A 24,917-nucleotide genomic window follows, 5' to 3' on the forward strand; every position below is an offset into this window, starting at 1 on the left:
AGTAATCCCTCACCAAGGTTTTTATTCCAAAAACAGTTATTTGGCTAGAACTGGACTGTTGAGATATGGGATCAGTGGAGTTACAATAAAGACAATGAAAGATGACATACAATTTATTAACACACAGTAAGTTCTAGAAGACATCTACTTCCAAAACAAAACTTGATTTCTTTTGTATTTACATTTTTTGTTTCACTCTTTCAAGTCTTAACAAAATGCTTAAAGGCCTGGCCTAGTCACAATTATTGACATCCTTCTGGGACACAATTTTCTGGGCCTGTGTTGAAGGAGGATAAATTCTCTTTTCTCTAAAATGCCACATGAACCCTCTCTATACTCCCACATGAACAGGAATGGAAGGTAATTATTTGGTCTTCAATTCTGTTTAAGGGAATTAACTAAACCACTCATCTTTTTTTAAAATCACACTTAAAACAGCGGACATTACAGGCAAAAAAGTTCCCCAAAACTACTGTCAAAAGGAAGTTGAGAAGGGAGGTAATATATGAAGCTTAACATCTGGTTTCATAAGACATCTTTCCAAAGTTTTACCTCTATTACGTATACACCACCAACCAAAAAAAAAAAAAAAAAAAAAAAAAAAAAGTTACTCCATTAAACACTTATCCATGAAAAATACTCGAACATTGTACTGGAAGATCTATTTAAGCATAAATAGTACTAAGCACCAGCTACTAATCTGAGGGCTGCCTCATAGGTGCAAGGGCAATGAGTAACCTCAAGAAGCAGGTGACCACACAAGCAGTAAGCTATGGATTAAAAATTAAAAGGATTTCACATTCTTTCCAAAGGGTACTGCCCAGTGTCTGGCACACACGTTACAATATGACAATTTGCTCTTATTTGTGAGTGCCTGAGTTTATTATAGGGGATTACACATGCATATGATAGAATCTGGCTCCCTGTATAAAGGAGAACACTACTGGCCAACAAATGTACTATCTTACACTAAAAAAGACTGACTGAAAACATTTCAATGGTGATGCAAACAAGAATAAAACTGGCTCTATTACTTGGCGATGTGGTTTTATACGCTACATACGTAGACCCTCTTTATACAATGAATAAGGACAGTGCTGCAATAAAAACTGATGACTCACGTCAAATAATTGTTTGCCTGAAGAAAATAAACCCTATTATAGTTCAGAAAATAATGCAACCAATTTTAATTTAATCTAGATACAGGTACTTTATTTACAAATATTTAGATTAATAGCATTTTGTTACATCAAATGAAGAGTACAGCAGTCTGAATAAATCCTTCGGTCACAAAAACAATAAAACCCACTGTAACTAACTAACTTTGGAAATCAGGGTATTGCACCTAAACAAGCCGCAGTCTTTAGTTTGTGATTGCTACCTTATATCCCAATGGGTGGTTTGTTTGTTTTGTTTTTGTAAATACACATGTACACACCAGCAGGTCATGGTCCCTGGGTGAATCTCTTGTGATGCAACAGTGTAAGCAAAATGGATCACTGTAAGTCTTTAACGGAACATACCAATCTACGCCAGAAATCTTATTTTTAAAAAAGTTAAAAGACAAAAATAAAGATGAATCCACAAATTAAACAATTCCTATTTTCTGCACATTCCAGTTTTGGCTTTTATTTAACATTGACTATACAATACTCTGGTACTACCACGTTTACAACCCAGAAAGATGTACTTTTATGTTAGTGTCTGTAAAGAGGGATTTAAAATGTGTATTTTAAACACAGCAGTGAAACTGAGTGCATTCTATATAGTACGCTGAGGTGTTACCTATTCTACTTAAATTCTTAATTCCCAGCCACTGAATCATAAACGCAATAAAAAAAAAAAAAAGATCAACAGAAGTGAAGAACTTAATAAAACATGTTTGTTGTATAAAGAAGTAAGATTGTTTCTCTTGCTATACAGTATTAATTCAGTGGCCAAACCACCTAGTGCAAAGTAATAACTTACTTTGTATCAGCACGAGCACTAAAACACCTTTAGAAACACTTTCCCTTTTACAACAATTTATGCCAACAGGACATAAAATAGCCCCTCATACTGTGAACACAGGGATATCTTATATTGCTGTAGTGTTAAAAATGCACAATTTAAAATCCCTTAACAGCAGACCTGTGGTTCTGACTGTCGAGTTCAGAATCTGACCATTCCAAGAAGATAAAGGTATAAAAGCTTAAATGTGCAATAATAAACCCAGCCTTTTTTCTTTTTCTATACAGTAAGGCAAGAATGCAGCCTGTAATGCAAAAACGTTTACAAAAAGAGAAAAGCAGGTTAGCACATTGTCAATTGCACGAGAACAGTTAAGAAAATCAGCAGGTAAGCAACAGTGCAAAGATGGAACAGAGTCTGCTAGTGTTAATCCTCTGATGCTCAGAGCTCTTTCCAGCATAATGTCCCCAAACACTGCCAGCACCAAGGGGTGGAGCCAGTACTACTTGTGAACTGCAGTTGTGTCTATTTCTTTGTGTGAAATGGAAGGGAATAACATGGTCACATATAGGTCATACTGTACAAACTGGTATTTTATACTGTTCCAATGCCAGTAATCAATTTATTTTCTTCATTAAAATAATATACACAGAATGTATTGTTAGTTCGATTCCTTCAAATTTTATACATATTTACTTTCTGTTAAAGAGAAAAGGATAAAATGGTATAAAAAAAAAGATAAAGCTATTAAGCAAGCACGAGAGAGAAGATAAATGGATATTTTCCCTGTGCGAGGCTAAGACAAAAGCAAACCTCGTCAAGAAAAATGCCACCCACACAACAGGAAATTTCTCCAACAAAAACAAAACAAAAGAAGTTACAGAACCCCTTCTCCACCATCAGAAGTCATTTCACAGCAATAAACTTACTGGTTACAACAGACATACTTGAACAGTTAAGGATGGGAAGAAAGGCTTAAGATATCATCAAATTAAACCGTACAGTGAGACAAAGCCTTGCCAAAGACGGAGGGTAAAAATCATGAAGTCCAGCATCAGTGCTCAGTTTAAATCATATATTGGTGACATACCTATCACGACGACAAAGGGGGAAAAAAAGTCTAGATTTACCATGCAGGAGAGATTTATTACTCTACTTGCCTTTGATAACCTGATTACATCTAGTTGTTTAGCAGTTTAGTATTGTGTTAAACTGTTTTTACAACAGTTTTTTCTTTTTTAATTAAACCCAGTAAGATGTACAGAAGACAATGAGGCAGTAAAAAGTACTGCTTCCAACAGACAGAGGTGAAAGGTCAAATGAGGGGCCATGGCGAAGAGGTCACTAGCAGCCACAGCCTTCTCTCTGGGGTTGGGGTTCACTGGTTAGCCGGCCTCCCTGTGGAGCTGAAGGTTTGTGTTGTACACCAGACTCAGCAGCATTCAGATCCAGGCTTCCATCCTGAATGTTCTGGTAGATTTTCTTGGCAGCCTCAAGGAAGGCATCTTCTACGTTCTCTCCCCTAAGAGGCAATTGATAACTTTATTCAAGAACCACAGTTTTCTACCAAAGACAAGACATTATACACTGACCTTTTGCTAACCTTTAGTTAACTGCCATGGTATCTTCAACTTAACCACTGCCATCTAATAAAACATGACCAGAACTCTGAGCTAAGACAACAACATAGAAAACTATTTGCTATGGAAAGCATACACACATACATGGTGCTTAGAGCTCTTTATACAAACCCTATTTGGACAACTACATGTGCTATATACAATCATTAAAATACTGTATGTTAATAGACACACCATGACAATTGAGATAGGCCATTTCTCCTCCAGACAGAAATGAAATCTCTCCAAACATGCTGAAAAGAATTCCAAGAATAATATGGTCTGATCAGCCAAGCATGAACTGAGCTGTTTTTAATCGTGTGATGGCGACATAATCATGCTTAGCCACGATAACATCTCCTTTCGGTTTTCTTTGAACTAACAGCACAGCTGAGACTAAACAAAAACAGGGTGGCCTCTCCTCACAAGAAATTTTTGGCCTAATAAATGAAGAACAATGATGGGAGTACCAGAGTTCAACAGCAGACATGGAAGAACAATTACAAAATGTTCACTATGCTCCTGAGTAGACACTATCCCCTTAAATCATGCTTTTTAGGGTGATCATATTAGAGGAAGAACAGGTTGGCCAAGCTTATGTCTGAGATGCCAAACTCAACCTCACTTGTGAAAAGTCAAACACTGTCATTTGTGAAAAGTCAAACACTTTTGAAATGTAAACAAAGTTTCATTTATTAACCTGAGTTACCAACGGCATGATCAAGGTACACTCTTTAAGTAACAAAAATTCATATTATTTTGTAAAAAAGAAAGCAGAGATGTAAGCATTACACGTTTATATACAGTACTTTATATGTGTATGTACATTATATACATTTCATATACAGAGTTCTTTGAGAAGCTTGAATATAATTGAAACATGATCTGTATTTTGGTCTTACTTACGTTTTTGCACTTGCTTCGAGGAACAATAAGCCTAAAAATAAAATTCAGACTCGAATTAGGACATTTCAAACTAACTCACAAGTGCATTTCTTCAGTAACATCTGAAAGAGTTTCCCCTTAGTTTTCAGTACTCCTCCCATAGTATTTTTCGAAAAAGTATGTAAGTTTGAAGTGGCGAGCATCTTTGTTTTTGTCACTAAATAACTGTACTGCTCCAACATAAATCTCACAGAAACAGAAACACATTTTATTACTTCCTCATTCTTGAGATTTCTGAGCAGTCTGCATTTAAAAAAAAACAAAACTGTCAATCTGCAGTATCAAAATCCCACCTTTCCTTAAAAATTCTCCCAATTGTGACCATTAAGTCTTAAAAGAAACCCACCGTTTTCTTCAGCAAACTGTTTGGCTTCTTCATATGTAACATCTCTCTGTGCCTCCAAATCTGCTTTATTTCCTATGAGAATTATTACCTAATTTGTGATCAAAAGAAAGACACCTTATAACAAAAGCAATCATTTAATCATGCAAATTCTGAAATCCAAAACTCTTGATAGAAAAAATAACTGGGCCTAAAAAGAGAACCAAGTACTAGGAATTATCCACTAGACAGGACCACAGTTTCATGAAGTCCTTAGTACAAAGGATCTTAGCAGTGATCTAGGCCAGGGGTTGACAAACTTTCTGTAAAGAACAAATAGTATATTCTTCAGGTTTGTGAGCCTCACATGGTCTCTGTTACATATTCTTTGCTGGTTTTTTGTTGTGGTTCTTTTTAATAACCCTTTAAAAATCTAAAAACCATCCCTCATTCACAAGCCAGTCAAAAGCAGGCTATAGACTGAATGTGGCCCACAGGACATACAGACTTTGGTGCCACCTGGCCTAATCCAAAGATTATGGTATATCTGAGTAAGATTTCTAAGGGTTCATGGACAAGCTCCAGGGGATCTGTAAATTCCTTGAAATTAAGCACAAAAATACTGTAATTGTGGGCATTACCTGGAGGAGAAGGTTCATGGCTTCCATTAGATTTTCAAACAGTTCTGAGGTCCTCTAAAAGTTTGAAAGCCACTAGGTTCAACTCCTTTAGGCTACCAGTAAGGAAATTAAAGCTCAAATAAGGCAAAGACACTTGCCGAAGGTCACTTAAGTCAGTCAGTGGTAGGATTGTAGATTTTAGGTAGAAACCCAAACTATGATCTTCAGACAAATAGTATCCTACCCAACACTATCCCTAGACAGGACTGAGTTTACAGTTAATAGTAACTGATAAGAAATGTCTATGTGTATCCACAAGGGGCAGCTGGGAGTAGGGGTTGGGGGCACTGATGCTTAAGTTCAAATCCAAGACAAAATATCACCCACCCACCTATATCCACCTTGGAACTACTTATACAAGTGAAGTTAGGCCAAAGTTAAAGGCAGCTCTGTAAAGTTGTCAGAAAAAAATATGCACCTTTAGGAAACAGATAAGTGCTTTGGCCTTTATCTGGGGTGGGGTGGGGGGGGGGGGGTATGGATAAACTGCCTTTGTACATTTACAAGCTTATTTGATACCAATTGGTAAAATCCCTCCCTTCTTCCCCCTTCCAAACACATATGGTAATCTAGATATGAACACTTTGGGAATAGATGGTTTCAACTAAAAGGCACTTCAGCCATTAACTTTTTTCATGTGAAATTACAGTTCCTGGCTCTTCCTCTTTCAAAAATAAACCAAATAACCATTTTGATCTGAATGTAAACCTTGTGCAAGGACAGTTAAGTAGTACAACAAAACTGAGCATTCTTTAAACAGTGTGGACAAAGTGCCCACTGTGAAGGAAAAGAAACTCTCATATACTATCCATTAGTCTCTTAAAAAAATAAAATAACGGTACTTAAAAAGGAAATCAATTTATAAAAAATTAAGTCTGGTAAAGCCACAATGACTACCATAGGGCCATTATAAGACAGGTACTCAAAACAAGACATACTGCCTCCCAACCTGATTCCCTATGAATCTCCAAACAAGGCTTCTTATCTCGATGAAAGGGAAGACATAAAGTGGCATGCTAATTAGAGCTACAAAACATGCCCACAACAAAATGGGAAGAAACACAACTTCTACACAGAAATAAAAGGCAGTTTTATAGAAAATGGAGCTTTAAGAAAACCTCAACAATTTTTTTTCGCCTGATCTGGTTCTATTTCAAAGGACATAAACAAGGCAGGAAAGTTAATTTTATTATACTCCTCCACAGGCCCTCTACCATAAGTTTTGTTTTTAATATTTTACTTGAAATAGCTATAGACTCACAGAGACTTACAAAAAGTAACAGTGAGGTCCTGTGTATCCTTCACCAAGCTTCCCTAGGATGTTATGTAACTATAAATACACTCTCAAAACCAGGAAACTGACATTGGTACAGTCCCTAGCCCCTATTCAGATTTCAGTTTTTACATGCTCAGGCACGCGTGGTTCGCACAGGGGTGGTTCTCTATCATTTTACCTCAGATATAGATGCATCATCACTGTCAGGATACGGAAGTGTTCCATCACTACCAAGACACTGCTTCTGTGCCGCTCTCTAGGTAGTCACACCACTTCCACCCTCCAAGCCCTTTGCTAATCCCTGACAATCATTTCTATTTCTACAATTTTGTCATTTTGAGGATGTTTTCTAAATGAAATCATACAGCATATAAACTTTTGAGATTGACTTTTTTACTAGGCATAGATGCCCTTGGAATTCATTCCTATGTACAGCTTAGTAATATTCCACTATAGAGATATTCCAAACTGTTTAACCATTCACCTGTCAACGGCCAGGTTAGGAAACACCTAGGTTTCCAGTTTTGGTCTACTGAAAATAAAGCTTCTATGAACACCCATCTATAAGTTGTATGTAAACCTAAGAGTGGGTTTAATGTGATAATGGAAATGAAAGTTTTGGGCATAGTCACTAGCATGATAGGAAAACAATGTTAACTGACTCTCAATATGATTAAACTGCCATTTCCGGATAAAAGCGAATCTTACCATTGATTACATATTTATTCAAGTAGGCCTCATATTAAGTGTTGGCGGTATAAAGCCAAGTGAGACACAGACCTTGTTCCTGAGAGGCTCAGTCACAGCTCAGTGCGTCTTTCGTAACATTGTTCCTGGCATACCCTCAACAACATCTACTGAAACTTTACTCACCCCTCAAGGATCAGCTCAAACACCACTCCTCTGTAAAGCTGCTTTCTCTTCAGATGTCACTGATCATCCTAGGCACACACCAGCAATGTGCCAGTCCCTCTCTTTCTAATTCATGTTTCAATCTACTTTGCAGCCTAGTTATCTGCATACCTTTTGGTTCTCTCCCTGCTGGACTATAAGCTCTTTGGGACCAAAGACCCATGTTTACCTTTGTATACTGCAGAGTCTGGCATGGTGGCTGGCCTTTAAAATCTCAATAAATATCTCAGTCTGGTTAAGGGACTAATGTTTTAACGCATACAGAATCGTTTTTATTTTTGACTGAAATTTTTATTCTTAATTTTCCTTCTCCTCTGGCTGAAATTTTTATTGATAACTGTAGGTTCATATGCAGAAATAGTACAGAAAGATCTCTTGTACATTTTGCCCAGCTTCCTCCAATGCTAAAGTTTTGTGAAATTAATGCAGATCCCTTTTAAAATCAGAATTTCGGATTTCATAGTCTTCACATGATATCACCACTACTAATTAATGACAAACATGAAAAAAAAAAAACAAAAAACCCTAGGTATAATAAAATGCAAAACCTGGTTTAATTAAAACTGAAAAATAACTGTTACATTTTCTTTAACTAATTTAACATAATAGAAACCTCTCATTCTTGGTACCTAAAGACAAAAATCTCACCAGTAAATGGCTTTCCTTTTTGGGTTAGCTTAGCTCTTAAATGTTCTGTGTAATAACATGCCATTTAACTTACAGTATTTGGATTGGTGAGATTCCTTGCATCTGTCAACCAGCTGCTTAAGTGGTTATATGTACTTCTTCTGCAAAAAAAAGTTTAAATTTGTGACTGCCGCGTAATTACAGAAAAAAAAAAACTTCAACAAATATTAAAATACATACTTTAATCAACATATCCTAAAATAATAATTTTGCTTTGACCAGTTACTCAGAACAGAAGTTGTGAAATACAACTACTCTTCAAAAATCTATCCAAACCTATTATTTTTAAATAAATAACTCAACATTCAAGAACTTTGATAATTACATGTCAGCAGTAAATTGTTTATTCCTAAAAGCATACCATAAACAGACCAATAAGCAAGCAAGGAACAACACAGTAAACTGATGGAAATGCCAATGTGGAGTCAAAACTAAAATTACTTCGAAACCATACAGATTTTCAATCACAAAGCAGAGACAAAGTAGTATCGAAATGCCTAACCATGACACATTCAATTGAAGACACTTTTGCTTGTCTTTAAATTTTAATTTCGATTAGAAACCAAGTCACACTATTATAAGCTGGCATACAATTCGTCTTTCCTTAATAATTTAAAGAGTAAGCTAACCGTTAACAACAAAATTGACTTTAAAAGACATTTAATATATTTGACAAGAAATTCAAGTCCCCAGATATCAGAGAAAAACTTCACCCTAACTTTGTACTCTTATCTATCAGGCATCTAAATCATTTCGGGATTCTAACTGTCCTATTTTTCTACTTTCTCCAAGAAAGAGTTTAAAAACTCATAGGCTCATTTGCAATAACCAAGTAAGCCCTAAGCTAGTAACAAACCCAAATATCTGTAATATTATACACAGTAGAATCCACCAAAGGGGTCAAAGATAATAAACTTTTTGAAGTTAAAAATGTTTGTTTCTGATTTCTAGACTCACAGAACGTTGGTCTATCTTAATCACTTAACATGTGAGGAAACAGAAGCCCATGAAGACTTAACTGGTGTCAAAACCAGGCCTACAACCCTTTTACAAATACCACGTCCTTTAAGCGTTCCTAGTTTAGTCCTGTGAATATATTCTATGATCTCTATCTGCCAGTGCTCATAAAAAATGTTATTGAAAATATATAATTATTTCCCAGTGAGAATTGAAAAGAACTCCTTACTCAGACTTTTATTATGCTATATCATATTACTCATAAATCACCACTGACATGTCAAAAATGTTATATATATCAAAATAGTCCCCTTTCCCCCAATGTTTTAGAATTTTCTAAGCAAACAATGATAAAACATCATTTTTTAAAAGCACAAGCCTTATCTGTGTTCGATACTTGTATCACTGGCATACCTTGACTTTACACAACAGGTATGTTTTACTACTTCATGCATAAATCTTAAATAAGTTAAAACACTTCTACTAAGCCGGGCGCGGTGGCTCAAGCCTGTAAGCCCAGCACTTTGGGAGGCCGAGGTGGGTGGATCACGAGGTCAAGAGATCAAGACTATCCTGGTCAACATGGTGAAACCCCGTCTCTACTAAAAATACAAAAAATTAGCTGGGCATGGTGACGCTTGCCTGTAATCCCAGCTACTTAGGAGGCTGAGGCAGGAGAATTGCCTGAACCCAGGAGGCGGAGGTTGCAGTGAGCCGAGATCGCGCCACTGCACTCAAGCCTGGGTAACAAGAGCGAAACTGCGTCTCAAAAAAAAAAAAAAAAAAAAAATTCCTACTAATTCTGATGAATTTTAAAATTTCAAAGCTGGTAGGGAGAGTGAAGTACACAGAAAAGCCTAGTACCAAAATCGTATGTATTACTTACATGTACCATAACTTCTGCCAATGATTTTAGTAATTATTAATTTAAAATCCACTATCTTTATAATTTTAAATCTACAAATAAATGCTATTCAAATATTCACTAATTGGTGGTACTAGTGCTAAAAAAAAGTGCTAAAATACTAGATATGTCAAAATGTTATAGCAAAACATGTCATGAAAGGCTATGCTGTCAATTTAGAAAAGCACCCTGTAACAATGAGAGTTAATGACAAAAATAAAAAGGAACTTTATGTTTGTAAAATGTCAAAGAATGGAAAAAACTGCTGTCATGACTGCAACATCAAAGTCACTGTGAAGTATCACTTTACCACCTGCCTAAAGCCTAGGGTACTCTTTTCCAATAACAGTTTTTATTATAATGAACGTATCATAAAACTTACCTTTTAAAGTACGTAATTTGGTTAAGGGTAGTTACAAAGTTGTACACTGATACCACTAATTCTAGAACATTTTCATCACCCCAAAAAAAAACTCTGAACCCACTCAGAAGTCACTCACTCCACATCCTCTGGCAATCCACTTTCTGTCTCTATAAATTGACCAGAATATAAATTCTGAATATTCCATAAATGAAATCATACAATATGTGTTTCTTAGTGTCTGGCTTCTTCTACTTAGCATAATGTTTTCAAGTTTCATCTATGCTGTGGCCTGTTATCAGTACTTCTTTCCTTCTTACAGCTGAGTAACATTCCATTGTATGGATATATCCCATAGTGTTTATCCATTCATCAGTTGATGCACGTTTTGATTGTTCCCAGCTGAAATACTTTTTGATGACTTGAACAGATACAAATTTTACCAAAAGTATTAACTATGCTTAAAAGGTAAGCTTAAAACCAAAAATAATATTCTTATCACGCATCACCGTATTTAAATTTTATTAAGTTTTTCATTATGTGAAGTCTTCAGAAATGTACTCCTCATAAAATGAGATAGTTTTGTATAGATGGCCAGGTTTATTAACAGTATTCACATAATACTCTTGATTATATCGCTGACTGCCTGGTTAAAATAAAGAGCATTAAGGCTTCTTTCCCTGTTTTGCCCTGAGGCCACCCAATTCTAGAATTTACTGAAACTTTAGGTGCTACAATTATAATTAGTCAATATCTTTATTCTAAGGCAGCATTTTCCAAAGCGTGTTCCTCAATAAAATACGCTTAGGAAACACCAAATCAAACAAAGTCATATAGCAAAGAATTTCTTACTGCAGAACTTCTCAGGGTCCTAATATGCTAACGCACATTATGACATATCAAGAGGAAACAGTATAGAACATTTTCTGAAAGGAAATATGGTTTAAACTCTAATTATCACTTGGTCCCACTCACCCATCTTTACCCCCAACAAAGAGAGTCACATTGCTTTTGACTGGCACTTTACATCAACATGAAAGATGATCTAGTCTGTCTTCTAGCTTACAGTAGATAAACAGTGCAGGGTCTAATCAAGTGGCACAGTTTTTAATGTTCTCCAAAATCAAATCTTACATACATACAGTACAGTTTTATTACTTTACATCGAGTGCTTTGGAATTCCAGAAACACTCATGTTGAAATAAATTTAAACCTACTGCATGTAGTATCTGAAGTCACTTCAATCCATTTTAAGACAAAAATACATACATACATACATACATACATACTCACACACCTTCAGATGCAAGCGTAAAATTTTTTATAATCTGCCACGCTGGATTAGCAAAACTCTTTGCCTTGCCTTCTTTTGAGAGGTGTAAACTTTAACACTAGAGACTAAATAGAGTAACTCACAAGAGTTGCTTGCTTGCTTTCTACTTGAAAGAACATTTTACATAAAATATTAATTCTCCTCAAATCATTCAACTGAAGTTGCTTTTTAGAACTGTATTCTTCTATTAGCTTTACACATCTCGCTAAATTTTTGTTCAGTCATACCAACTTTCAGAAGAGTATCAATGTGTTATATCAAGTTTTACATGGTAACTTAGAGAAGAAACCATAAAAACCAAGTAAGTTTATTTACAGTCATATGATTACAAACTTAAAAAATGGCCAAAGTAGATTATTTTCCCAGTATGAAGGTTGAAAAAGTATTATCTCTTACCTAGTGATATCATAGACCATAAGAGCTCCCGCAGCGCCTCTGTAGTAGCTCCGTGTAACAGCCCTAAATCGCTCCTGTCCTGCTGTATCCCAAATCTGCAGTTTTATTTTTTGGCCACTAACTTCGATTATTCTTGTACCAAATTCAACACCAATTGTGTGAGGACAATCAGCCATAACTGTTAGGGAGGAAAAAAAGTAATAGCCCAATTTTCAGAAAACTTCAAATGAAGCCTAGAGTGGGGAAATCCACTACATAAGCAAATTATTTGCTAATACTTAAAGGCTATAAATAGACTAAAGCTACCACTGGGGAAAAAAAAAAAATTAACAAAGACCTAGAAGTAAGAAGTCAGAGAAATGTGGCTGAACTAAAATCAAGGTCAGCAAACTTCTGGAAAGGACCAAGCAGAAAATATTTTAAGTTTTGTAGGTCAAAAGGTCTTTGTCAAAAGCTACTCAACTCTGCCACCGAGGCACAAAAGCAGCCAGAGACAACATGTAAAACAGGCATGGCTGAATCTCAATAAATTTTACTCACAAAAACAGGCAGTGACTGGGTTTGGCCCACTGGCCACAGTTTGCTGACCCCTCAACTAAAATAATTAGCTAAGTAAAAATAAGGATTTTAATAAACTCTTCACATTATCAACATGATACCATTTAGCCTTCTTATAATCATTACCTATAACAGATCAATCAATGGTCTTAGGTCTCTAGGATTTATTAGTCAAACAGATTCTCATCCCAGAAAATATCTGTCTCAAAGAAAATCATCATGTTATATATATATATATAATTTAAAGACAGGGACCTGCTCTGTCACCCATCTTGGAATGCAGTGGTACAATCAGAGCTCACTGTAATCTCGAACTTCTGGGCTCAAGCAAACCTCCCAGGTAAGCCTCCCAAAGAGCTACTGGAATTACAGAAGGGAGCCACCATAGCTGGCTAATAGATACTTCTTATAATACAAGTTATATATATTACTATATATGTCTACGCCAATAGAACAAATTTATTAGTCCTTTCCTTATAATGAAGCCACTTAAAACCGAAACCCACTATTCTCCAGTACAAGGACACAGACCACTGGACACTTCATAAAATGTTGTATCAAAACCTCTGTGGTAAGCAGCACAAAAATGTCAAATAATTTCAACTATACAGAAAGACTTTCAACTATATTTAGCATATCAGTTACAACAAATTGGCCCCCTCTATCACCCAAGAAAGAATAGAAAGAATTCCATTATAAGTATTTCAAATCTGTTATTTACCAAATGATACATGCAGCAAATTTCTCTTAATACAGAAAGTCAGAGAATAAAAAGGAGATTAAGTTTGACATTATTAATGTATTTTTAAAAACTGTTTTAACATGAAGAAATCAAAACAAGTGAATCAGATTACATAATGTGTATAAAAATCAACACTAAAATATGCTGGTATATTTCATTTTATCTGTAGGGCAAATACAGGGAAAGGTTATCTTTAAATATATGAAGTACACTGAAAATGACACTTTTTAAAAAGTAGAAATACGACAGTAAAAAAAACAATGTTTTACCTCATGTATTAAACTTACATTTTTTTTCTGTAAATTGATGAAGCAAGCAAGATTTTCCTACTCCCATGTCCCCTGTTTAAAAAAAAGATGTTTCAGGTACCAATGACATTTCTTAATGTTATACAATGACTGCTATATTCCTTACCATATAACGTCAGAAGTTTCCGGGACACTTAAGAAATTTTAATTTTTCTACTTTAGAACGATTCAAAAGTTTTCACTGTGAGACACAAATGGACTATTATTCCCAATCTTTAGCAGTGAAAAAATCTGGTTATAGATTATAATTATTATGTTAATAACTAACCACGAGCTGGGAAGTGCTTTTTTTTTTTTTTGAGACAGAGTCTCACTGTTTCCAGGCTGGAGTGAAGTGGCACAATCTCAGCTCACCGCAATCCCTTGCCCTCCCAGATTCAAGCAATTCTCCTGCCTCAGCCTCCCAAGTAGGTAGGACTACAGGAATACACCATCACGCCTAGCTAATTTTTGTATTTTTAGAAGAGACCTGTTGGCCAGGATGGTCTCAATCTCTTGACCTCATAATCCACCCACCTCGGCCTCCCAAAGTGCTGGGATTACAGGCATGAGCCACCAGGCCCGGTCTTGAAGTGATTATTTTTTAATGGTATTTTTTACTTTGAGCTGTTTCAAAATTTTACTTTTCCTTTAACTCATGCACAGAAGCAAAAGATTCCAAAGAGTGACAAATGGGGTAGCATGTAACAAGCAGAAATAACAAACTGAGTTCTGGGAGTCTGATTCACTAGGTCCCTGTCTTAAACTTCTTGCAATAGTCTATGAAAGAAAAGAATCTGCATTACATGAAAACCTCAGGAGAAAAGATGTCCTCTGACTGTACTATAGCAATGTTAACCCTTGATGAAGGAAACATTATAAAGACACATGAAGTTCAAAATTAAAGCAAATTGTTCTAATGTGAACAATTCATTGAAAAGCATGCACACAGCCGGGCGCGGTGGTTCAAGCCTGTAATCCCAGCACTTTGGGAGGCTGAGGCGGGTGGATCACAAGGTCAAGAGATCAAGACCATCCTGGTCAACATGGTGAAACCCCATCTCTCCTAAAAAAAAAAAGTACAAAAAATTAGCTGGGCATGGTGGCACCTGCCTGTAATCCCAGCTACTCAGTAGGCTGAGGCAGGAGAATTGCCTGAACCCAGGAGGCGGAGGTTGTGGTGAGCCGAGACTGTGCCATTGCACTCCAGCCTGGGTAACAAGAGCAAAAAAGTCCATCTCAAAAATAAATTTAAAAAATAAAATAAAATAAAGTTTGATTTAAAAAAAAAAAAAAGAAAAGCATGCGCACTTTCAAATGTAGTTTTATAATTATGTTTGGATAAATAGCATTAAGAATTAATTTGAGCGGCCGGGCGTGGTGGCTCAAGCCTGTAATCCCAGCACTTTGGGAGGCTGAGGCGGGTGGATCACGAGGTCAAGAGATCGAGACCATCCTGGTCAACATGGTGAAACCCCGTCTCTACTAAAAATACAAAAAATTAGCTGGGCATGGTGGCGCGTGCCTGTAATCCCAGCTACTCAGGAGATTGAGGCAGGAGAATTGCCTGAACCCAGGAGGCGGAGGTTGCGGTGAGCCAAGATCGTGCCATTGCACTCCAGCCTGGGTAACAAGAGCGAAACTCCATCTCAAAAAAAAAGAATTAATTTGAGCAAAACCTTCTCAAAACTTAAGGAAAAAAAATACCAATTAAGGGGAATACTATATTTTATGTATATTACACAACTGATTTGAAATCAAACAATATTCTCTACCAATTTTTGGAACCCAGGAGGATCTGAGAGCTTTCAAAGTATTTTGGGAACAACACTGATACTTCCTAGCATCAACAAGTTTTCAAGCAGCCCTCAACAACAACCAACATCACTCCACAAGGTACCCAGCACTTTATCACAGAAGTATCCAGGGACACAGTGCAAAAGTTGCACTGCTAATGCAAAAATAAATAAATATTTTGTATGTTAATCTTTTTTTGGGGAACAAGAGTATAGGTTAAATAAACTTACCAATAATGATATATTTAAAGATGTAAGAGTAGTTGTATGGTGCAGTTGCCATGGTGGCACTAAAAACGAAAGAAATCTGTGTTACTTCAGAAGGAAAATATGTACAAGTTATTCAAATAGGTCACTGCTATCCTTTACAGGTGGATAAAGGACACTGAATACAAATAAATGTTGGTTACAATAAGTCAGAATAAAATTGCATTTCACAAATTGCTCGTGAAAGATGCTTACACTATTCTCATGTGCTATCCACAGAAATATGAGAAACCATTTATACCAAAACTCCAATATTTCACTTTAGAAAATATCTAGTAATAGTATTCTGAACAATTTTAAACAAAAAAATCTTTATAAATTTAAGTTAAACATCACTGTAAATAGTCTCCTGTCCCCTTAAAGTCCCCTTCCCTGTTAACTGATCAAGTAAGTTACTAATGGTCTGCTTGTTCAGAACTCTGATTTTAAACAGAATGGAACCACTTAATAAACACAAAGCAACTTTTTTACTCTACTTTAAATCAATAGTTAGCAGAGCATCCAAAGAAAGCACAATCGTATAATTTCCAAATCAATGTTGGAACTAGATTGAATCACATGAAACTGTCCTTCCTATAGATTTTTCAAGTCAGTTTTTATTGGCAATTTCATATGGCTCAACCTAATACAGGACTTGCAGATTATCACACACACACAAACACAATTTTTGAAAAGACAGACTTGTGGGGACAGACAGACACACACATAGACACACACATACCTACCCCCCCCCCGACATTTACATTTTCACTATGTTGACCAGGCTGGTCTTGAACTCCTGGCCTTTAGCAATCCTCCCATCTCAGTCTCCCAAAGTGCTAAGATTACAGGCATGAGCCACTGTGCCCAGCCAGAGTAACAATATAGTAAGTGCTTCCTATATACTATACTAGGGACTTAGAGAAATAATGTCGTAAAATTGTACTTATGGTTGAAAATTTTGAAATCTTGGTATTAGAAGACATTTCAAAAAGATCACAACCCATTTCTTACTCTCAAATAGACTTAACCTAAAGCATTCTAATTCTCTCCTACAAAACAACAACAACAACAACAACAAACCTGTCCAAATTAATGAATGCACTGAATGTTAAGACACTGAGCTGGGTCCGAGAGAAAAAAAAGGGGATGAATTCTAAAACCGGTAATAGCTTTCAATAAAGTTTATTCTCAAACCAGCTTTCAGCTTAAGACAAAAATTATTTATACATATGACGATTTAACCACATTTTAAAAAATCTGACTTACAGTATTTTTAAGTCTGGCTTATAGTGTTTTTGTCAATGTCACATTACACAAGCCAGATACTTCATATGACTGGAGAAATTTATTTACTGAAATTATTACCTTACTATATACCATATTTCAAGAAAAAATTCTAAACAATTACATTTAACCTGTAGAAAGTATATTTAAAACAAGCAAATTATTATTATAAGGAAAGAGGAAGTTGTTAATTACAGTAAAGTATTAATCACTTCACACACTACAGTCTTCTCACTTAGCTATCTGTATTACATTTAGCAAAAGTAGAAGGCTTGCTACCCATTCCAGTTTGGCATGTTGTAACACATTTATAATCAGTCTCCTACATCACAGAAAACTCCCTTAACCAGTTCTTTCAGGAAAGGGAGTTTTTCTAATTAGATTAACTCTGATTCTGAACATTACAACAACTTTATTCCCTTTTACAGGCACTAGGGACTCAAAACTGTTAAGAATGCACTTGGTCCTGAGACTAAAATTGGTCTGGATTATTTACCCAATCTCTGATCCAGATGCCAAACATAAGGGGAAAAAATAATCTCTTACATTAATTTAAAGATTATTAACTTCTTAACCTGAATTCTTCCCAGACTCTTTTCTTCTAATCAATTTTGAATTCTTCTAAATTCTTTCCCCATTCAAACCTGGGTAAAAGTAATCACTTAGTCACCTTCAAGTTACTGTCTCTCCTGTGCTCTTCTCCTTAATTTTCCTAATTTATTTCCCTCTTCTAACTAAAAGTTATAACTGTACATACTTTGCTCCTTCCATTTTATGTTAAAGCTATGACTTTTAACAATCTGAAATTTCTACTTCAAATGCTTTAAACACTAATCACAAAATTATGACCCAATTTTAGTTGTATTAATTTGTATACTTGCTAATTATCATATATTCATTAAATATAACTAATTTTGAAAATGTATTTTAAAATTATAAGCATTCATATAGTAGAAACTATTCCCAAATAAAAGAAATCATCACTATTTCAGATTGAATACCAGTGCTCTGTCACACACTTTTTTCTTGCTCAAGTTTCTTAAAAAAATTACAAAAACCATAAAAGCAGAATTAAAGGAAAACTACTCAAACTTAACTAATTTCAGTGAACAAGAAAGGCAGAAAACATCTAACACTGTAGCCACCAACACTCACCACAGGTCTTTCCCTTTCTTATTCTAAGATACTGTCTAGGTTTAAATATATTCCCATTGTTTACAAATATTAATACATTCAGTCAAAAGTATCTGCAGTAGAATTATAATCAAATATTAAATATGCTTAAGGTTACTTTAACAAAAAAGATTTCTCAGTCTCATTTCTTGAAAATGAAACATACCATTGCTAAGGTGAGAAATATATTTTTACTTAACTTTGCAAGGGAAAAAAGTTCTTCCCCTATTATTTAACAGTGCTTTTGCTTTACTTAGAGAATTCTTAAGTCTAAAAAAAAAAAAAAGGACAAGAAATGTGGGTCTAGTTCAAACTCTTTGAAAACATGAGCCCACTTAACCCTACAATCTCAATAAATTTTTAAAAATCTTGGTAATATTCTGTAACTTGTATACAACTACCGAGACAATTAAAATTCACTTTATCCCACGTTTCCCAAAAAGTATTTGAATCAAGTCTGTATGTAAATAAAATATCTTTATTGCCTTTAGGGGAAAAAAAAGTACTACATATTTAGACAACAGGCATTAAACACATAATCAACAATTTACAAACTAATAACAAATACAATTGTTACAGTTACTATTTATTGGGTACTTGACATACACCAGGCAGTGTGCTAAATATTTTACATGCAATTTCATTTAATCCTTACTACTATCCCTGTAACATAGTTAATTATTGTCCTCATTTTACAGATGAGGAAACAGAATCAACAAGTAACATGCCCAGGTCACATAGCCAAATCTGTACTGAACCTAGGACTGTTTTGACTGCAGAGATCCCCTCTTAACCCCTACACCATCCTGCCCTTTCTACCATCGTGCCTCCTCCACATGACTGAGATCAAGCATCTCATCAAGCTCTGCAGTATTTACTCACTTAATTCTAATTTCATATTCTGAATAAGATACATGAATTACATTCAGAGGATGCACTGGTCGGAATTTATAGATATAAATGAATGGTATACTAGCAATACTAATTTATAATATTATAATTCATCTATTTAGAAAAAGTTTCTTAAAACTTGAGAACAAACCATGTAATGATCTATACTACTTTTTCCTGTATTGTCTTATATCATCCCTACTGAATTCTCATAACTCTGCAGAGTCATTAAGTCCATGCAAAAAATAAAAGAAACTGAGGTTTGGAGAAATTCACTAATTTGGCCAGTGTTCTAAAGTTTGTAAGTGGTAGACCTAGAACTTGAACCCAGGCCTGATTCCAAAGACCATGATTTTCTCATCTAAGGTAGCTTATTCTGGGCATGTACAGGTAGACTGATAAAATAAAAATCAAAGAGAGAGAATTATATTGAAAATTTAGAGTAACACTGTTACTATTAGCGCATGTAAAATTTAGCTATAGACTACCCTTGCTGCCAATTGTGCCATGTATTAAAGTGCCCCTTAAAAATATTAATATGCTTAATATTGCTTTAATAAAGGATTCTCAACTTCATCTTCTAAACATGAAACATATTATTTTTTACCACTGTGGAAATACATTTCACCACTGTGAAAACATACCATTTTTCACCACTGTCAAGGTGAAAAATCTATTTTAAAATGGGGCATGCCATCTTGTAAAATTTTGCATATTTTTTTCACTCAACAAAATCATGGACATATTTTCATATCAGTACATTTAGATCTATGTGGTTCATATTAAACACTAATTATTGTGACAAAAATAGAATGCATGGTTTCCATTTACTGAATCAGACATCTTTCTGAGTAAGATTACACAGACATATAAATGACTAGTTTCAAAACATGTAGGTACAGATGTGAAGGTATATACTTTTATACATACTGCTTGTGGAAATGTGCCAACATTTTGGAAAGTAATCAATATAAGTAAAAATCTTAACAATAATCCAAATCATCCTTTGGCCCAGAAATACACTTAGAAGTATCCTACAGATACAAAAGCTTCAGTCCATAAGGCTACAGGTGTAAGTGCATTTAATGCACCATTTTTATAGCAAAAAACTGGAAATAATCTATCTGCAAGGGAATGACTGAATAAAGTATATCTGTACTATGAAATAATATTCATCTGGTTTAGAAACCATTTTGATCGATATGCATTCACCTGAAAATACATCCATGATTTTGTTAAGTGAAAAAACACACATTGCAGAGTTTTATGCAATAGCATACTTCATTCAAACACACACATACACACACACACGCACACACACACACACACGCACACTCTCTCTCAACCCTATATGCATGTAATATGGTATACACACAAAATTGTGAAAAATGCATGAACTGACAGGAGAAAAAGGGAAGAAAGAAATTAGTAACTTTACTGCTCTGACATAATGAATTAAAATAAAATTTTATCTACTGATAAATATTTGAAAAGCACTTCTCTGTGTAATTTTAATACAGGTTAAATACCTAAACAAAACCAAACAAACCAAACTCCCACTAATATTTCTAACATTATCTCCGAATTTACTGAAAATAAGGGGAACATCATATGAAGCCAATATGATTCGCCTCAAAACTAAAAACCAACACTCAACAGTAGAGGGCATTTTTTAAATATAGCTTAACTACTTACTGTTTGCTTATACACTATATCTGATTTTAACAACTGTTATATAGCTATTCTACTCCTTAGAACCTATGATGTTACTGTATAATTTTTACATAGCTGATCCAAGACACAACAGGAGAAAAGTAACCCACTCAACATTCCAGGTGATTTAAATTCTTATCCTTATTATTTCCACTGATAAGTTTTCTGTGCTTAAAAAACAACAGCAACAAACACATACAATGTTTTGTTAAAAACACCAAAGCTGAGATGGAGTGCTTCTGCGATTCCAACATAAACATAACCGTTAAGTATCTACTAAGGCGCAGGACAGCAATGATCAAAAAAAAAAAAAAAAAATACCCCACCCACTTAAATTAAAAAAAAAAGAAACCTAACTTCTGACAATATATTAATGTCACTTTTATATAAATAACGTGAACGGTGTTAAAAAGCTGGATTGCTTAATGTGTCAAGAGAAGTAACTTTGATGGTCTACTATATACAGGAAATAAAGTATTCGAATACTGGACTTCTGTTCACAGAAAGAAAGCATTTAACAACCAAAAAGCCAAAAAAAAAAAAAAAAAAAAACCCCACAAAAAAAAAAAAAGAACAAAACAAAAAACATCTGCACTTATTGCTGAAGTTAAAAGGATTAATAGTGAAAATTTTACTAACGATGTTGTGTCTGAGATCTGCCTCAATATAATTTGGCAGGGAGGAGGCAAGTATACATAGATGGAGTAAGACTGATGACTGTTGACACAAGCTGAGAAGTGTATGAATGCTCAGTACACTACTTTATTTTGTATATATTTAAAATTGTCTAGAATAAGAAGCTTTTTAAAAGTGAAGTATAACATCCCTAATACTTCTACTTGTAAACTGTTGTCTTTAGCCATGTCTGGCATTTTTAACCACATAAAAATGTTTCAAGCCTTTTTTTAAAAAAACAGGAAATATTCTCTCAACAGCCCTAGTTTTAACACTTTATTTACCTTAAGTTTCCTCCACTAACACAGTATCTTACCGTGACTATGCAAAGATATTTGATATTGATAAAAATCAGTTGTAGGAACACTCCAAATTCTGTTGCAAAGCTGAAGTATACAACAATGATAAAGCTTAACTGTAGTAATAAAAAGCAACAACTTTTTAAGACGTAGCTTTAATTCCAATACATTTTTTAATAGCTGTTGGAGTCTAAGGTTTTACATCTTTACAACTGCCATGTATTGACGGCCTAACACATGCCAATTACTTTGTAAACAATTTCTAATCCTAAAAACTCACTTTAAAAATAAGAAAACGAAAGTGATCTACCTGTGGTCATACTACAAAATGCAGAGCTAGAATTAAGGTCCAGGTTTAACTCTACATGTAGCTCTCCAAAGCTACACTCCTCTCTCATTCATTCAAAAGATTTAAACACCCACTATGCGCCTGGCACTGTTACAGGCACTGGGGCATTTACTATATGCCAAGCAACGTGCTAAGGGCTTTCTTTAAACCCCATTTAATCCTAGCAACAACTCTAAGATGCATATTCAATTATCCCCTTTATAGATAAGGACACTGAGTCCGAGAAGTTAAGTAACTTACTTAAGATCACTTAACTAGGAAGTGGCAGGACTGGAGGGGGAGCCCTTGACAGTGTGACTCCAAAACTCTTAACCACAACATACCTCTAGGCATGATCAAGTAAACTGCCTAAGCAGAACTTGGAAGAAAAAAATTGGAAAGGCTTGGGGGAATAAGGTGGTAGAAGCTGGATTATCCCAAGGTCAAGTTTGTCCTGAACAATGAAATCTAAATAAAAGGCAGTTGGTTCGTCTACAATATTTATCTTAGAAAAATAAAATAATTTTTAAGACAGTTGGGATAGTAAGGAAATGAGCAGTAAACTTTACAAGAGTTCAAATCTGAGCTCTGACACTTGCTGTGGAATCACCAAGAAGACACCTGTTCTCTTGGAAACCGTTTCTTCTTCATATATGAAATTAAAATCCTGGCATCTCTCTTTTGGGGGTTTGTGAGCATGAGGATCTGCCAGTGTAGTGGCTGACTATAGACTTTAGGTCATACAGGAGTCATCAGTTGTCATTCAATGCGAACACAGTAAAAAAGGAATTAAGTTGTAGCTACATTTTAAGTGGTCATGTCTGTAACCCTGGCCTCATTTTTTTAGCGTATACAGAAACCACCATCCAGTGTGAGCCGAGGCCAGTCTGTATATGCCATCATCAGCCAGACACACATCACAACTTCAGGCCTCAGTTTCCTCACTTACAAAGTGGAGACAACTTATCCCCGAAGGCTACGCGGGGCCAGAGCAACACAACGGCACCTAAATCTGTACCTAGCCCACAGTTAAAACCCTTAAAACACTCCAATTCTGTCGTCTTCTCTTAAATTCTAGAAATACCACAACTTTCTCTTCTTCATTGTTTCTAGATGCTCTGCAGGTTCAGGGCCGCAGAGGCTGCCCACGGGCGTCACAGGGACGCACCGAAACCAGGACCTCGCCAGCCCCGGGGCACAGACCCCGTCTCCGGGCCGAGCGCAGGGCCGGGCTCCCCACTCCCACAAGGACACCGGAGCTGCCCCGAGACGCCGGGAGGCTGCGAAGAGCTGCCTTTGTACTCAGAGCCAGACGCGGCCTACGGGACGGGACCGCCACATCTGGGGCTCGCGGGCTGCCGCGCGGCGCGGCACGCGTGGGAAAACCCTGCGGGGGCGGGCTGCGGCCGCGGAGAACCGCGGCGGGGCGAGGGGGGCCTGCGGGAGCTGCAGTCCGGCCCAGCCGCGCCGAGAAGGCGGGGAAGGCGAGGCCGGAACACACCCTTCCCTGCACGCCTCGGAGCGCCCCGCGGGGTGGGGAGGGCAGGAGGCTCGGGCCGGAGCCGCGCGGGGGACACCTCCGCCCCGGCCCGGGAGTCCTGTCAGGCCGGCGCCGCGGCGCTTACCGGCGACCCCCGGGCTCGCCGCGGCCCGACGGGGCCTGGCCCCGGGGCGCCGCTCGCCTGCGGCCCAGTCTCCGCGTCCCCACACCCGCCCCTCTGAAGAGCCTGGCGCGAGGAGGCATCGGCTGGCCGGACACTGCGGAAGGCCCGGGTTACCTGGGGGGCTGCTGGTGGCTGGGCAGCTTTCCGGGCGGGAGGGGGGCGTCAGGACTAGGAACGGGAGTGCGGACGCAGCGGGAGAGGGGGCGGGGGCTATCGGCCGAGGCCCCGGCAGGTACGCGGGTTGGCCGAGAGATGCAGACGCGCCGGCGGCAGTAGCGGTAGCAGCGGCGACTGTTCCTGTGGCTCCCTCAGGATCTTCCTCGGGCTGGTCCAAGATGGCGGCGCTCCCTGCACAGGGTTTCCTGTCACCCTCGCAATGGGCCGGACCACAAAAGAAGGGGGAGAAGATGCGCGCGCAGCTGGCGGAGCCCGGAAGAGGGTGGCTGAGACCGGCCTGCTAGCCACGCCCCTTCCTCAGCCCTCACCTCCGGACTTGTCGCGCCACCGCTGAGGCCCGCCCCACGGGCTCTCACGCCCGGAGGGAAGGTGGAAAGCGCTTATGCGCAAGCGCAGTCGCGTGTCCTCGCCTATTTGGGGGCGCTACTGCGCAGGTCTGCATGGAACCTGACGGGGTGCGCCTGCGTCTTGGAGAAGTAGGATTTCGCTCATGGAGATTTTAAAACTATTTTTAAAGCCAACACTTACCACTTATTGGACTGTTACCGTATACTGGCCACCGTGCTAAGCAAGCATTTACTGCACTGATTCAACATGTATTTATGGGGGCATTTACTGCAGATACCGCTGTGCGCTTCGTATGCAGCGGTGAACAAGCCAGGCTAGGTCCCTGTTCAACAAACCTTGGAGCCACGCGTCCCATTGTATCCACGGCGAAACTGAGGCTCGGGTTGGTCAA

General features: G+C 37.2%; 1 protein-coding gene across 1 annotated transcript; it reads right to left on the reverse strand.

Moving 5' to 3' along the window:
- Positions 1-2: 2 nt before the first annotated feature.
- On the reverse strand, positions 3-24,197 carry RAB14 (RAB14, member RAS oncogene family). The gene is made up of 8 exons (XM_003925176.4): positions 24,116-24,197; positions 15,957-16,015; positions 13,930-13,983; positions 12,343-12,520; positions 8,426-8,492; positions 4,861-4,948; positions 4,476-4,506; positions 3-3,472 (listed from the first exon to the last, which is right to left on the reverse strand). The coding sequence occupies exons 2-8, from the start codon at positions 16,006-16,008 to the stop codon at positions 3,295-3,297; spliced, it is 648 nt and encodes a 215-aa protein (XP_003925225.1). The 5' UTR covers positions 16,009-16,015; positions 24,116-24,197; the 3' UTR covers positions 3-3,294.
- Between the last annotated feature and the right edge of the window lie 720 nt (positions 24,198-24,917).

This window comes from Saimiri boliviensis, chromosome 2, assembly GCF_048565385.1.
Source record: "Saimiri boliviensis isolate mSaiBol1 chromosome 2, mSaiBol1.pri, whole genome shotgun sequence".
Lineage (NCBI taxonomy): Eukaryota > Metazoa > Chordata > Mammalia > Primates > Cebidae > Saimiri > Saimiri boliviensis.